This window comes from Hyaena hyaena, unplaced genomic scaffold (genome assembly GCF_003009895.1).
Source record: "Hyaena hyaena isolate Hyena2069 unplaced genomic scaffold, ASM300989v1 scaffold_597, whole genome shotgun sequence".
Taxonomy (NCBI): domain Eukaryota; kingdom Metazoa; phylum Chordata; class Mammalia; order Carnivora; family Hyaenidae; genus Hyaena; species Hyaena hyaena.
In genome coordinates, this window is record NW_024081231.1 from 1,156,044 (window position 1) to 1,173,312 (window position 17,269).

Sequence of the window (17,269 nt, forward strand, 5' to 3'; positions counted from 1 at the left end):
AAAGAATGATTCCCCATACTGGGAGAAGTTGGGAATCATTGAAATAGATTTTTTTGTCTCAGACTATCAGAAGGACTGTCACAAACGGTGAATAGTTGCAGGTTGTGCCTCATATATGTCTTCTTTTTTAATTTTTAAAGTGTATATGGTTGTACTTGGTCATTTCTAAGTTTCTAAGTTTACTAATGGGTGTGTTAGTGTGTCTGTTCTCCAGCTAGGGTGTCAGCTCCTCAGGGGGGAAAGACTTGAAGTCTTAGTTTATGGCTCTGGACATTCTGGACACTTGAAAGGATATTGTAGATGGCCCGAGGGAAAGATGATTTAAGAGCACAAAATAAATATGGCATTTGTAATGGAATCTATTGATTTTGCCTGCTCAGAATCCTTTTCTCCCCGCCCCCCCCCAACCAACTGCACAGCCCTAGTGAGGCTGTCAGTCAAGTACCCTGCTTCTCCTAGTTGACAGGTGGGCCTAGAGATTTGAGCTTTACAGAATGACAGAGGTAATGCTTCATCTTCAACGGCTGGACTAACAATTTCAATTAGCTAGGCTTTTAGAGCTCTCTGATGGAACATCTTTTGTAGTGTGATTCTGAGACCTACACCACAGCCTAATGATACATTTATTTTTCATTATTTCCAGAATAAATCTAAAATATAATATATTGCATTTCAATCTAATTCTGCTTCCATTTGGAAATTTGAACAAGTTCTCATAAGCATCCTAGGAATGGAAGACTTCCAGTTGTCAAGCGTACAACTGGCTATTTTCCTCCGGAGTTCAAAATGAAAACTAACAACTAATTTGATAAGAATTGTCTTATAGGAGCGCCTGGGTGGCTCAGTCGGTTGAACGTCCGGCTCTTGATCTCAGCTCAGGTCTTGATCTCAGGGTTGTGAGTTGAAGACCTGTGTTGGGTTCTGCACTTGGTGTGAAGCCTTCTTTAAAAAAAAAAAAAAAAAAAAAGTTACACTACAGTTTGGTAGTCTCTAAGGGCTTGGGGCACCAGCAAGGCCTGTTAGACGATGACAGTGAGAAACTCTTTGTGAAGAAGGTGGAATGGCTTCAGACTGGTGCCTATAGAAGCTGAAGACTGGAAGTTCGGGCTCCTGATACTGGAGCCACACTGCACCCTCTTTTTTCATTAACCGTGATTGCAGCAGGCTGACTTGGGGAACTAGGGCCACCATCACTCAAAAGAGACCCACTGAAGTCAGCTGCCCTGCTGACGCTGTGGGTCCTGCACACCCCTTATGACCTCTCCCTCCCTACTGACCCCATGCTCCTGACCCACCACAACCTCCACTAACCTCAACAGGAAGGGCCACATCCTTACCTCCACCCACAGATCCTCAGATTGTGTCCCCACTCTTGGCCAGGCTCCATTGACCAGAGAAAGAACTGGGTCCTTCCACCAAAGCTAAGGCGGCAGCACGGAATTATTGCTGAAGACTGTATTCTTAAGTATTAAAAAAATCGGATATCGACAAATTCAAGGTGATATGACAACGATACCAATACAATGATGTCACCACTGCTAACTGCTAATAGCTGTAGACAAGCTACCATATTCATACAGCTTCCACACCCTAGGAAAAGAGTGTCAGTGATTTCCATGGAGTTTTGGGTTTTGCCCATGATCCTATATAATTGTCAACCAAATGCTTCAGTAGTGGCTTTCGGACTAAGCCATGGGTTCTATCAAGAGCGGAACCAGCACTGAGTCCATGAATCCATGCTGAACACTCAATATCTGTTGATGGCAACCTGATGGCTAAGTTTAGAGAAGAGCTTAGTGAGGCTTCATCCAAATGGGTGACAACCTTAATGACAGAAAGGGGAAGGGTCCAGCACACTGTACATACAAGGAACTCCTCATTGGCTGACAATCTTCCACGCCTAGAACGTGGGTCCTTGAAGGCAGGAATGTTTGGGGGAAATTTTGGCTGTGGAATATTCACCAGATCAGGCAGGGACTCTTTGCCCAAGGTCAGAGGTTACTATGGCAAGTGTGAAAAGTCATTGTGTCAACAACAGCGGGGACAAGCCACATCTGGCCATTGGGAGTTACCTGTGTGCTTGGGTAGAGAGATGAAAATTGAAGTCCAGGAAGCTCCATTTACCAGCCCCACACGGAGATTTCTCCCAGTTGCGGACGTGTTATGGAAACCCCCGCGATGATAAAAATCTTACTCCTATGATGTAGAAACAGAAAATGGAGACAAATGCCACTTGCTGTACTGCCAGTTCCTTCAGTCTAGTTACTGAGAGAATCCTTCATTTGGTGATATAAAAGTGGAACCCTACTAATTTTGCAAGCACTAATGTTTCAAGAAGATCCATCAGAAAGTACAAATGCTGTTGCATTCGTATTTTTAACTTTTTTTCCATTTTATTTATTTGAGAGAGAGAGAGAGAGACAGCACAAGCAGAGGAGGGGTAGAAGGAGAGAGCGAATCTTAAGCAGGCCCCATGCTCAGCACAGAGCTCGATGTGGGGCTCGAACCCACGACCCTGGGATCATGATCTGAGCCAAAATCAAGAGTTGAACGCTCAACCGATTGAGCCACTCAGGCGCCCCTAAATATCTTAGAATTTTATATGGCAATTATACCTCAACAAAGCTGAAATTAAAAAAAATCTTGTGAGTCCTTTTCCACTTCAAGGCTGGTTAACACAGGACAGCATTTATCCTCGGAAGACATGTGGGAAGACATATCGTCACATATATGTGAGCCTCCTTGTTTGTTTTGGATCCCCTTTCAGTGGCACACGCACAGATGGGGGCGCGTTTCCCTCACCACACCCAGCAGTTTCCTTTCTCAGTCCATCACACTTGTTTTTCTCCTCACAAATGATTGCCAACCCTTGCCCAGCCTTCCTGGAGCTGAACCGGCTTCCTGCTTCTGACCCACGTCTATTCTTTTTGTTCATCAGGAGCTGAGCCAGGTTGGAGGGTTGGCCAGAGGGGAGGGGATCCCTCAGGTCCCAAGGGGCAAGAAAATGTCACCAAAATGCTAAAACACCCATGAAATGCAACCAGATGAAGAATTGCTCTCAGGGAGGGTGCATCTGGAGGAGGGGACGGGACCCCTCCCTGCCCACGGCACCTGCTCCAGGAAACCTGGTGGCCGTCAGCTGCCTTCCAGGGAGGAGGGTCCCATTGACAGAGAGCGCGTTTCCTGTTTGAGGAATGCACATTCAGGGCGAGCCGGACTGCTCAGGAGGGTGCAGGGAGGCTGAGCTGCCTCCCACCTTCACCCTCTCCACCCTCTCCACCATCCACCTTATTCTCTAAATGAATTCATTTTATAGCAAGAGGTTAATTTCCTTCATATATAGAAAGCTCATAGAAATCAATGAGGATCAACAATCCCACTAAGAAAAGCGAGCAAACGACATGAGTAATGGGTTCACAGAGAGAGTTGCATGTGACCTCCGGTACGTGGAGATGGTCAGTCTTACTCATAAAAGAAACGCAAGCTGGGGCGCCTGGGTGGCTCCGTCTGTTAAGCATCTGACTTCGGCTCAGGTCATGATCTCACAGTTTGTGAGTTTAAGCCCCACATCGGGCTCTGTGCTGACAGCTTGCAGCCTGGAGCCTCCTTTGGATTCTGTCTCCCTCTCTCTCTGCCCCTCCCCACTCACACTCTGCCTCTCACTCTGTCTCTCAAAAATGAATAAACATTAAAAAAAAGAAAGAAAAGAAACATGAGCTAAAACAACACCGAGAGGCTCTGGGAGGCTCTGGAGAGTCTTACTGAGAAAATGCGAACATCTTATATGGCAGACATTCTCCCCACCCATTGTAAGTTACCTGTAGTGAGAGGCACTTGCTGTACACAAATAGGTAAACTGAGGCAAGCTTTGACAGATGAGTTTATTCGGGAATAGCAGAGGAATTGCAATTTGGGACAAATGAACTGTAGCAAGTCGTGGGTGAGTCCGCTGAGGGTTTGGAGTAGCTGTGTTTATGGCCAGGGAATGGAAAGAAGGGAGAGCTCAAGGTAAGTAACTTCAAAAACAAAACAAAGCAAAATGGAGACCAGCACTGAAAGCTTCCCGAGCAGACAGAACTACTCCAGTCACACAAACACGGCTCGAGTCAGCACGTGCTGCGGGACCAAGCCGGCCCGGTCCTCTGCTGATGTGAGACAATCTCTGAGCAGCTTCTCATCATCCAAGAAAGTTCCAGCACTATCACTTGTCTGTAAATCAGGCACCTGTGGGAAGTCTGTCTCCTAGTCCTCAAGTTTTGTCTTCCTGAGGGCACATGCGTGACACATTTCCATTCTGTTTCTTCCAGTTCTATTTTAGATCGGAATTCTTTTACACTCACAACAAGTGCCCCCTTCTGTCTGCTTCTCAGCTTCTCCAGGTGTGGAAGGAACAAGATGGAGAGAGGGCAAGGAGGTCTAGGGAAGCGGTGTATGGAGGGACCTCCGGGAATTGGGCTTTGCCTCCCATGTCCTGTGTTCAAGGCTAGGTAGCCAGGATGACTTGTCCAGTTGCCATCAGACAGTCTCTGTCCCCTGTCACCTCAGTGTCTTTAAAAACAAAACAAAACAGCACAAAAGAGGCAAGGAGACAACATCGATGATGACAAAGCGATGCCCAGACGATAAACACAATGAATTTGGAGGATGGAAAAATGTCTGTGGGTGGAGGTGAAGGAACTCTCCAGCGTGCGTGCCTTGAGGGCCAGATATGTAGGGGGTGAGGGGGCTAAGATTGAGAATCTAAGCTGTTATTTGCTGAGGATCCTTCCTTGTGTCAGGATCTTCATGGGAAAGAACGCACTGAGAGAAGCTGAAGCATGAAGATATGTACCAGGGAGGGCTGCCTGGGTGGCTCAGTCGGTTAAGCGTCCGACTTCAGCTCAGGTCATGATCTCGCGGTTCGCAGGTTCGAGCCCCATGTCGGGCTCTGTGTGGACAGCTCGGAGCCTGGAGCCTGCTTCAGATTCTGTGTCTCCCTCTCTCTCTGTCCCTCCCCCTCTCACGCTCTGTCTCTCTCTTTCTAAAATGAATAAACATCGAAAAAATATAAGATGTGTACCAAGGACAATGGACTAGAGATGGAGGAGAGGACAAATTTAAATATAGCCTGGGGTCTGGCACTTAGTCTGTGTCCCAGCTTCCTGCGAGGGTCTTGAGGGGCGATGATCAAACTGGAGGGAGTGCTTCTTAGACACTTCTCTTCACAAAGGCAGCACCCCATGAAGCTGCTTTGAAGACAGTGAATGGAACGGGGCTGAGGGACACATTCTCCCCGGAGTGTAACTCAGAGCACTTGGGGGCAGGCACCCACATCATACAAAGGAATATCACCCACTGGAGAAGACAGGAGACATTACTCTAGTTAGCAGGAGATTCTAAGAGCACACAACTCTTATCTCAGGGTCATGAGTTCAAGCCCCACGTTGGGTGTGGAGCCTGCTTTAAAAAATAAAATAGGAGTGCCTGGGTGGCTCCATCAGTTAAGTGTCCGACTCTTGATATCAACTCAGGTCATGACCTCACAGTCGTGGGTCAAGCCCCACATGGGGCTCTGTGCTGAGTGTGGAGCCTGCTTGGGACTCTCTCTCTCTCCCTCTTTCTGCGACCCTCTTCCCTTGAAATAAATAAATAAACATAAAAAAAACCCAAAATGCCTATTTCTGAGGGGGAAAAACCTCATAGGTTCTAGTTTTTTTACTTTTCTGACAGTGCAGAGCCTGCTTCGGATTCTCTCTCTCCAGCTCTCTCATGCTTTCAAAAATAAATAAATAAACTCTAAAAAAGTTTTCCTCCTTTGGGGGCCGAGTCAGCCCCATTGAGAATACATGGTGTGGGTGATTGTATTTGTTTCTCTGGACTGTTGTAACAAATTGCCACAAACATGGTGGCTTAAAACAGCAGAAATTTATTGTCTGACCGTTCTGGAGCCCAGGGGTCCAAAATTAAGGTGTCAGCAGGGCTGTGCTCCCCCCAGGGCGCAAGGGGAGAATTCTTCCTTGGCTTCATCTAGTTTCTGGTGGCTCCAGGCACTTGCTGGCTTGTATCTGCGTTACTCCAATCTCTGCTTTGACTTCCCACGGACCCACTCCTGTCTTCCCCTCTTCTGTCTGCATCAAGTCTCTTTCTGTCTTTCTCTCAGAAGGACACTTGTCACTGGACTCAGGGCCCGCCCTGATCATCCAGAATCTCATTTTCAGATTTTTAACTTTTTCCAGAAAAGGCCATATTGACAGGTGCCAGGGTTAAGTTATGAAAATGTCTTTTTCGGAAGCACCATTGGACTTGCTATGGTGACTAAAATATTTTAGGTGGCAGAGGCAAGAAAGCTTTGTGAGCATTTCACAACTCACAGTGCTGGTCTGGTGCGGTTATTAAAGTTCTGATTTTACTGGGGGAAGCTGGGAATATAGGTCCCTGAGACTTTCCCCAGAAAAGACTTCTGCCCAATTTCCTCCGGTGTGGCCCTTTGGCGCCCTCTAGTGGATCTTGTGGTAACTACGGAGTCTTAATTTTCCAAAGAAAAGAATCAGATTTTAGATGATTAGTTAGGAGAGCCATAGAATAGCAATTAAACCATGGCGGAAGGGACTTGGAGCAGTTACATTATAACTCAACACACCTTACTGTACACCCTCGGAGCAGTGGTCCTGGGCAGAGGACACGGGCTGCGCTGTGGCTTTCGTACTAATGTTTCCTGCTTTTCAGTTTGCAAAGGGCTGTGTCACTTCAATGGGCTACCTTCCGTGCAGCACCCTCCTGCCCTCTGTCTGGAGCACAGCCACCCCTCCCACAGCCTGTGGAAGCACCCACTTGCTCTCCCTCCCCTATGAGCGGCTTGCTAGCAGGGGTTTCTCCTCCCTGGGTGGCAACAGGGAGAACAGCGCAGGGGAATTTACTCCAAGTGAGTAAATCACACACTAATAAACCCTTCAAGTACATCTGCATTTAAGCAAGTGTTCTCAAGAGCTGACTCGGGATCTTAACTATCTTTTATAATGTTATTTTTAAGTCTGTCCACGAATTCCAACATTAACTGAATTGATTTGTGTGTCCTGCATCATGCAGGGCTCTGGGCCCACACTGGTGAATAAGAGGGAAATGTCTGTCTTCTTCAGATTCACCAACAGGGAGACCTAGAATGGACAGCCCCTGTGAATAATCAATGATAAGAAGTGCCATAAAGGGAAAATAGAGGGGAGTGCATAACAGGTGTACCTGGTTTAATGGGGGGCTAGGCAAGGAACTGAACCAAGCCCTGTCAGAACACTGCACAGGCACACACTCATCCACACTGGCTCTGTTAATCGTTTTCACCAGTTCAGCTATTTCAGGAAAGCAGATGTGGGAGGTCTCTGGCTAAATTTGCAGACAAATCAGGTGGAAGAACCTACAGCTGAATTAGAAGCTCTTAAAAATTGGAATTGGGGAAAGCAGCTTTGATTGTGAGAAGCTCTAGGAGGCCATTAAAAATTGTTTTTAAATTTATTTTGAGGGGGAGGCACAGAGAGGGAGAGAGAGAAAATCCCAAGCAGGCTTTGTGCTGTCAGCATGGAGCCGGACGTGGGGCTCCAACTCACGAACCAGGAGATCTTGGTCTGAGCTGAAATCAAGAGCTCGAGGCCAGACTCAACAGACTGAGCCATCCAGGCCCGCTCTTGGAGGTAATTAATTTTTGGAGGAAAAATGAAGTTCTTTTTTTTTTTAATGTGTTATTTATTTCTGAGAGAGAGAGACAGCATGAGCAGGGGAGGGTCAGAGAGAGAGGGAGACAGAATCCGAAGCAGGGTCCAGGCTCTGAGCTGGCTGTCAGCACAGAGCCCGACGCGGGGCTCGAACCCACGAACTGTGAGAACATGACCCGAGCCGAAGTTGGACACTTACCTGACTGAGCCACCCAAGTGGCCCCCCCTTTTTTTTTAAATAAATGAAGTTCTTGAGGATGGGCCTAATGTCTGATTCGAGTCCCCCCGTTTTCCCATAATTAATAGCAGGAGTTTTACAGAGAGAAGTTATCTAAAAGCAGGTCAGACACTGATATTTCCATAACAAACAGACTATTTATTAAATTCGAAGGTGACTGATGCCACGGAGGAGAACACAGGTGTGGCTGTGGCCGCCTGTCTCCAACATGGTTGCCATCATTTGCTTCCCTCTCTGCCTGCCCTTCTGATTCTTCCCTGGCAGGTGGCACCTGCTTCTGTGCACCACACCCGATGGATCCGGGCTGGCCTAGGTGACTCACTGACCCACAGGATGCAGTGGAAATGATGTTTGGGATTTCCAAGGCCAAGTCCTGAGAAGCCTTGCAGCTCCACCAGGCTCTTGGGATGCTCTGGACCCTGAGACCCCCACATACGGAGAGGGTGATGCCAGCCAGCGCCCAGCTGTTTTGGCCATTGCAGCCCAGGCACCAGGTGTGAGTGAGGGAATGGTCTTGGATATTCTGGCTCTGGGATATGTTAAACAGAAGCTATTCAAGCCACCCCAGGAGAGGCCCCAGACAGATGGAACAGACATGAGCCAACCTCCATGTGCTCTAGATGTTTTTTCGTGCCTTTACATTTGTAAAGCAGCAGTAGAAGCCTGTGAACACTGCTTTAGCAACACATGCTGGAAATAGCACAGCATGTTAGCAGGGACCAGAACAAGGCTGACGTGCACAAGAGAATGTTGTGCATCTTGTTGTTACTTGTTCCTGTTACACTCCCCCCCCCAGCACCGTGTTCACACCTCCACTATAAACCTCCCCATGCCGCACTGAGACGGCATAGCACACTGCTCAAGGGCTCGGATTTGATGGCAAAGAGAGTCTCTTATTTGAATTCCAGTTTTATAACTTACACTAGCTCAGTGGCCTTGAGCAAATTGCTTAGCCTGGACTTCAGTTTCCTCATCTGTTAAATGGAAATGATACAAATAGTACCAACATCATGGTGTATTTGAGACTAATAATGCATGTAAAGAACTTAGGGCCTGTCACGCATGCACATTTTGTGGTCAGTTAGTCAAATGGTGATTGGGAGTGATCCCAGGAGCACAAGGGCCTGATCTTACTCACCATTTTTTGGTAAATTTGTTTGTTTGTTTGTTTATTGAGAGAGAGAGGAAGAGAGAGAGAAGCAGAAAGGGAGAGAGAGAATCCCAAGCTGGCTCTGCATTGTCAGCACAGAGCCTGATCCGGAGCTCGATCCCATGACCATGAGATCATGACCTGAGCCTAAATCAAGGAGTTGGTCGCTTAAGTGATTGAGCCACCCAGGTGCCCCTTCTCTTACACATCTTTAAACTCGATGTACATTTCAGTGTCTGAACAGTGATTAATAAAAGCTGTTGCATGAATGACAAAGTGAAACCCTATGTTATAAACGTTAAGATTTTTTAATAAAAATTTTTAAATGTTTATTTTTGAGAGAGAGCACGGGCAGAGGTGGGGAAGATTGATCTTTTCAACATAAAGGAGAACTTTGTAAATTCTTTGGAGCCAAGCACTTTAGGTCAGTGGAAAAATAATTCAATTCAATTGCTGTTGATAGTTAAGGCTTCCAAGGGCTGGATAGGACCTTAAGGACCATCCCTGATGCCCCTTCTCACGATGCATATGTAAAGTGAGTGGCTTGCGCCAGGCCACCCACTTGCTGTGGGGGCAAGAGCTACTTCCCGCTTATGCTGGTGATGGTGATGGCATCCTTACCCTCTTCCTTGGCACTTCGGGGCCATTCAGTGTGGTCAGGACTGATCACTAATCTCTTCTTTGAAGAGACTGGGCACCTTGGGAGATGCAAAGGGAGAACCTGTCAGAGATGCAAGACCCACCCGCGGGCCATGCAGATTGGGGGGGGGGGGAACCCTTCCTTTCTGCATCTGTCCTCACTCGTCATCATGACTTGCACTGAAACAATGACTCACCACTAAAAAGTCCCTTTATTATTAATAGTAAGTCTGCTGGGATGCAATTTAATTTTTCTGTAATTAAGGTTGTGGTTTCATCCTAGTTCTTAGGCCTTTCTTCTAGTGTTTCACTGCTTTACGGCATAAACGTCCCATTTCTAACTTACTTTATTGTGTCTGGTGACATCTACTAGATTCATCTTCGGTTTGGCAAACGAGGACACAAAGTAGCAGGTAACTTAGTTACGTAGTTCTAAGTGCTTTTAAGTTCCAAATGAGTGAGGAAATACAGATACCAATGAAACAAACTTTGGGCTTCATCAATTACTTTTTTCCCCCTTGCCTTTGAAATACTAGAGGCTGTGGCTTGCCGTTCCTGTGTGGACTGTTCCTTCATCATCCTTATTTCATCTAGAGTCAAAATAGGGACCGTAGGCGAATAGTGCACTGTTTTCACCCCTGTGTTCTGGCAGCAAATTTCCAGGCATCATCTAAGATGTCTCCAAAGAACACTGCCCACATAGTATGGAGAAGAAAATAACTTATTTGTATAGGTTGGAAAAATTCAAGTCAATTCTTCGTTAGGACCTAAGGGAAACAAGATGGTCTGGATGATTCCCTGACCTTCCCCTCTTCCCTTGCACAAACAAGAAGGATTAGTTTCTATTTGTTTCAAAATATTTCAGTTAGAACAAAAAATTAATGAAATTTTTCTTAGGAAAAAGGTTACAGGCAAAGGCATGGGAGGTAAGTGGGGAAACCCAGATGTGCTGACTCTGAAACCCACAGCTGCGCTGTCAGATCTTGAAATAAATCTGTTTCCAAGAACAAAGTTTCTGTTGTTCACATTTAAATCTTGAATCATGCAAAACATCGGATGACGGCTTTATGTTCAAAGTTAAGAATCCTTATTTAGGATACTTGAACCTTATACCTAGCACTTACTTCTGAGACATTCTTTTCAATCCTGACAGGCTAATTAATTAATAGAGTTCTACTGAGAGGTAGGGAGAAGGCAAAGGGAAAATGCATTCAGCAACAATGTAAGAAATTTACACGAATGTTCTGAAGTCAACTAACTGGCCACAGTCTACTCACATTATAGGAGAAGAAAGTGTGTGGGGTTTTAAGAGTTTAATACACAATTCAGCACTAACACTAGGTTGCATTTAAAAGAAATTAATCTAGATCCTCCCCTCCCCCCATGTGGACACTAGGAAGATCAACAGTTTTGCTCAAAATGTAATACTAACAATAAGTTATAAGGTTGGTAGAATTTTCAGGACTCAATTATAAGGTTAACCTGACTGATGACTTTCTAAGTAGAGGCCGAAATACATGGGAAGAAAAATAGAAGATGCATAAACACCACAGCACCTCTCTTTGAACCGGCAGGTTCTAAAGCTCTTTTTTACTTGTCTAATTATCCAAAATATAAAAATACGTGTTTTTTCCATAGTTTCCACTACAGAAATTGCTTCTAATTATTTACTTGCATATATTCATGTATCTGCTGTTACACAGTATTGGCAAATGTAAAGGCTAGTATAACCGATCAAAATTAGTATAAAGGATGTTAAAGGAGCGAGGCTGTTTTTCATCCAGTTGCAGACCAAGGACCCATTTTAATGATTTGTGAGAAAGAGACTAATCAGTAAATAGTATTGCCCCCAAGCTGAATGGTCAAACCCCTGATGTTACAGCTCTGATGTCCACCTTCTCCACGTTAATTATAGCCAAGGTCAGTCAGGGTCATGTGGGGTGGCTGATTGCACTCCCAGAAGCAAAATTTGAGATCCAATTTCTCACTTGCCACAATTTGCATCATCCAGACGGACATTTTATCCAAGGATCTGATGCTCCCAAACTGGTAACATTTTAGCTCAGTTTACTGTTTGATCTGGCTGCTGGAAAGTTCGGGCCAGATTTGTAGCCCATCTCGAACGCGCATGTTGGGTACAAAGTTCACTCCTGGTTTAATGTTTTCACTTCCTCTTTACTTAGATCACCTTAATCTATGTAAACTTTATCATTGTATGAGACTCTGTAAGCTCTCAAAAACCTTTCTGGAACAAGGCAAAGCATAAAACACACTTTAGTTACATTTCACTATGTACCACAGGCTGGTTCAGGTCAAAGAGCTCAGGGATTTAAAAAGTGGTAATGTTGTGGCGCCTGGCTGGCTCAGTCAGTAGAGCATGTGACTCTTGAACTCAGGGTTGTGAGTTCGAGCTCCATGATGGGTGTACAGATTACTTAAAAAGTGGTAGTAGGGCAAAATAGGTCAAGGGGATTAAGAGGCATAAACTTCCAGTTATAAATGAGTCAGTCATGAGGATATAACCTACAGCATAGGGGTCATGGCCAATAACACCGAGGTAACTTTGTATAATGACAGACAGTAACTAGACTTATGGTGGCAATTTTATAATGTAAAAAAAATTTTTAAAGGTAACATTTCTTAGCGTATTTATATTATCCCCAGGGCAAAATTCAACTTATAAAAATCTGAATTTAGGGAGTTAAAAGCCAATGAAAGACAGATTCAAACTACCTCAAGTCAATGTTCCCAGATGCTTCTAAAAGTCCAGAAAGGGCCATTAAAAATGGAATCATTCAGGTTTAAAAAAAAAAAAAGTCTGCCTGGAAAGGTGCTGGGTCATGGTACATCACAGCATACAGGAAAACCAGAGGTGGATTCTTTATTTCACAAGTTTCAAGATACAGTACAAAACGAATCTGTACATCTCTCTATTAACAGGATTTGTTTACACAATTATATTACACTTCACCAGCCTTTATACCGTATTTAATTAAATACAAAATAAATTTACAAAAAAGTCTACTATGGTGTTCCTTCCAATGCCAGCTTATGGTCTTTTTAAACTTCTCCTAAATAGATAGTGGTTATACCTTGATCGAATCGACACTGATTTTTTTTTTAAACCAAAGAGACTAGTGTCAGCTTGTTTTCATTGCAAATAGGAAAACCAGTGCGAGTAAGAGGACTCCCTGCACATCGCCAAGACCTCCTTCCCATGCACACAAAATTGGAGTTTTGCTTGTGCAAATAGTCGTTTTAAAATACAAATCATTTTTACTTGGGGTAATTTAGGTTTTCCTGAACTACTAAGTGGAAGGAGAAGTTTAGCTGCTTTTCAATGACTGCCACACATTTAAAATATCAGGTAGTGCCTCAGACAGTGTGGTGTTCAGCAAATTTCCATTTTCATCTATACTGGAGGGCAATGAAGAGGAAAACGATTTTCATGAAAATCGTTTTCTCTTGCTTTGTTTCTTGCATTCTCCTAGTCATAATGTGGTGCAACACATATTAAACTCACTTCCAGAACAAATACTAGCTGTCATCGGGGCAAAAGTAGCCCATTCCGCTCTTCTTGGCAGGTGAAGGGGCTGTTTATCTGACACCGTTTTTGAAATGTGCATGTGAAACGTCAGTCCAAACCTCTGTGAGGGAAGTTCTTTTGCAGATGGAGCTAGACAGTAATACACATGCTACACACATGAAGAGCTGTGGTCTCCATTGACAGGCTTGCATGCATACTTCCAAAACACTGGTTTGAAGAACAAATATGAACAGCAAAGAAAGGAGGGAAAAACGAAGCAAGAAAAAAAAAATCCTATACAAAATACTTAAGTTTCCTGGAGGCAACAGCAGCTCCTTAATTAAATAAGCATCAGATCATGGCCAGATCGTGGTAGAAGTTTCTACAACTTCCCAACGGTTCAGAGACGGAACAGCTTAGCAGTAAAGCTTTCACAAATTAACCTTATATGCACAAGGGTAAACAAATCCTCAAGAGTATTACGATAAGCGATTCCCAAGTTAATCTCATTTCAGTGCTAAATAAGGAATTATGGAAAAAAGAAAAGGGGGGGAGGGTTACTTTTTCTGTGTCATCGAGTGTTAACCAAAACTAAGGTAAGCCTTACTCAGAAAACAAAAACAGAAAAATACAACCACAGAAAGAAACAAAAACGAAACAACCCCAAACACCAACGCTACCTTTGTGACATAAAACAGAAGCAAAAGGGTGGTCTCAAGACTCTGAAGCAGTTGACAAGCCACAAAGCAAATGCACAGAATATACGCTAAGTAGAGTACTACTGTCGTCACCTCTGATGGCAGGAAGACAGGCTATTAAAGGGGTCAGGAGACAGGCTACCATGGAGAAATGGAGCTGCACTCGATCTGCTAACTCTAAGTTCTAACATTAAAACTCCTGAATCCTGGAGTTAGTTTAATGTCACTGACATTAACTAGCTTTAGTTACTGTCATTTTATTCAAATGGATGCCATTTGATTAGGTAAGTATTGAGCATTATTTTAGGAGAAACACCAAACCCAGTTCCTACTTGCCTAGGAATTATGTCCCGTGAGCAGAAAAGAAAAAGGGAGCAGAGTATTTTGAGACAGTCATGAGGACTGAAGTCCCAAAGCCATACAGGAAGTTAAGTTATTTTAACTAGACTGTTCAAATTTCCAGTAGCAAATGACCCAAGGGTATGGCAGGAGGGAAGGGAAAAAAAAAAAAGCCAAGAAAAGGGTGGGCATATTAGTGATAAAAAGGACCTGGCAAGTAGTGGTAAACTGACAAGGAGTTTGTTATTGCGTGAAGAACAAGACCGCGCGTTCCCAGCTGGCGTCGGGTGGTACGCACTACTTTATGAAATGTCTTCTCCAAGTACTACCGGAGGGAAGGAAAGCTAAGGATAAAAATGTTGTTAAAGGAGAAATCGGGTGGGTGGAAGAGGAAAGAAACAGTTATTTAGTCATCTTAGAGGGATTTTTAAACATTTAAATAAGTTACAATAGTTCCTTTGAAAAGAAATGTGGCTGCTACCGTGAATTACACTCCGTTCTGAAGGGTGAGGAGAAGACAGTGGTGAAGACACCTGCATACTGTCCCAACTGCTCTCAGACCTCCCTGTGTAAGACAGCAAACGAGTCTTCATATTTAAGAGCTGCCCAGAGCAACACGATGCTTCTGAGATGGACATTTCCTACCTTTCGGATGCGCATATAGACACACGGTTCTCTCTGTGGCCACCTCTTCAAATTTGGAAGCAACTGTGTGGGAGTAAAGTTTGCTTACCAGGTTTCTCATAAGCCTCTAAACACGCACAAAAAGCATACAACTTCGCATTTAAAGCCTTCGTGTTCATTACAGACTAATTAAATCTAGTTCTAAATACAATCCCAACTTCAAAACCCAAAGTCTTACAACTCTACAGGTAATAAACTCTTCAAGTTTTCTGGCAGATGAGGGATTATGGAAAGAGTATAATAAGGTTAATATAAACAGACTGAGGTCAGGAGGCATAGAAAGCCTGCTCAGATACTAATGTAGTCTCAGACTAGACACAGGCTGGTGAATACCACCATCTGATAGTAAAAAGAAATACAAATTCAGTTTAGTTTAAATTTCTTCATTTGTATGATATGTGAAATCCTTGGTTTTCTTTGTTGCTGCATTTCACACTATTTAACCAGACTACTCTGAAGTGTAATGGCCTTGATTTTCCTAACGTTAACAGTGGGAGGGGTGGTGAACAGGACAGTTAACAAAGTGGCTGACTTTCTACTGGAATATAAAACTGCAGAAGTAAAAATCTACCTGAACAGTATAAACAGGCTTTGGCTTTCCTCAACCACTGAGTTTAATACGTCTTAGATTCTCTGAGTTTTAGTTTTATAATGGTAGTCACTGTATGCCATATCTTGGCAACAAGATTACAAATTTAAAGAATTCAGGAGAGTGTGAACAGTTCTTTTGCAATAAAAAAAAATTGCAAAGTAAAATAAACCCTGGGAACAAATGCTTCCTCTTTCGGGAAAGTGTGTCTATCACCTTGGGACCCCACCCAGAGTTCTTTAATATTGTTCTAATTTCTCCCACTTAGTCCATCCTCTGGCTTCCGGATCAAAGCTCTGTATACTCAAAAACAAACAAGCAAATTACATTGAGTAAGTGGGGCAAATTCACATGTTAGCTCAAGGAGTCAGTTCACAATGTTTTATATATTCCATTCCAGAGAAGTGAAGTTCACATAAAACTCTTTAACAGGCCTTTCAGTCTTTGAAGGAGAGAAGTATGGTATCAAGTGTGACAATCACCAATAAGAAGAAACGTCCCAGCCTCCCCTGTTAAAATAACAAATATGTTGAGTATGTATACTTGCATGTGGATTGGTAAAAGTTTCTCAGTTATTGCAGTTCTGAAACACTTTGAAGACTTTTTTTTTTTTTTTTTTTTTACTTAAAAGGCAAGTTCTATTTTCAGACCTTCAAACGTGTTAAGGTCAAACTTGCAACTAACTGGTTTTTTCCTTTTTACAAAGTGATCAGGTTTTAGTGTTGATGCACAAGACCTTAAAGGTGGCTGATAGAACTTCTGCACATTGAGAGAGTGACCAGAAGGACCCAAGAAAGACGGCTGGGTACAGCTGACATTGGGTCTCACATGTTTCCAGAAAAAAAAAAAGGGGGGGGGNCTGAGGGTAGCCCCTATTTTAAGAAATTAAGTCATAGTGAAGGAGTTAAAACAGAGAGAAAACCATTTCCCTTTTCAGAAAAAAAAAAAGGGGGGGGGGGGGGGGGGTGGAGAGGGGGAAAGCCACTGAGAGCTGTTATTCCATACGGCACTGAAACAAACCTTCAACTCAGTTTAGGTAAGAGTTACTTATCCCTGAAAATAAAGGCATCAGATTCTAAGCAGCTTTAGGAATTCAAGGTTTCCTTGTGCCTCTTCTAGGAGGTGACCACCGAGCCCAAGTCCTAAATCCAATGCAAGTGTTCGCAGCAAACGATTTCCTAGGTTGTTACTGGTCAAGGCTGGACACGGTGGCTGTTACTGTGGTGGCTGCTGCTCAGGCGGCCCCTCCTGCTGTGGTGGCCCCGGCCGTGGCCCTGGGGGCCGGGGCAGAGGCATGTCCTGGTGCTGCCTCTGCCTGTAAGCTATGACTGTTCCCAGCAGCAACGCGATGATGGTCATGAGGTAAAGGTCCCACTCAGGTCCCAAAAGCTGGTCCATGTCAAGCTGGGTGAACAGATCTCGAATCTTAATGAGAATGATAGAAGAGTCATTATGATCACTAAAATGTCAGAGAAGGAACCAGGAAAAAGTCACGTCACAAATTAGAGATGAGCACAGAACTTATTAAAATAATTGGTTTTAGGAATGTTTTGCAATGCCTTAAAAAAAGAGGCTTTAAAAGCCTTCAACTCAAAAAATAATGCGTCTCAGGAACTGAGTTATTATTTTGTGACCGTAGATGATACAGAGTGTCCAGCTGGCCTCCTTTCCAACCATTTTCACAGAAAAGATTTGCAAGGAATACTGGGGGCAACTGAAGTCCA

At 44.0% G+C, this 17,269-nt stretch overlaps 1 protein-coding gene across 3 annotated transcripts in view; it reads right to left on the reverse strand.

Annotated features, from left to right (window-relative positions):
* Positions 1–4,150: 4,150 nt before the first annotated feature.
* SEL1L (SEL1L adaptor subunit of ERAD E3 ubiquitin ligase) overlaps positions 4,151–17,269 on the reverse strand; it is a 60,628-nt gene continuing 47,509 nt past the window's right edge. For 2 of the 3 annotated variants that reach the window (XM_039257014.1, XM_039257013.1), the window contains one exon: positions 16,483–16,970. In XM_039257014.1, the coding sequence (XP_039112945.1) occupies positions 16,761–16,970 (210 nt within the window). In that variant the 3' untranslated portion in view covers positions 16,483–16,760. Of the gene's footprint in view, positions 4,549–9,691; positions 9,769–16,482; positions 16,971–17,269 lie in introns of those variants that run through there. The other variant, XM_039257015.1, reaches the window with a different exon arrangement.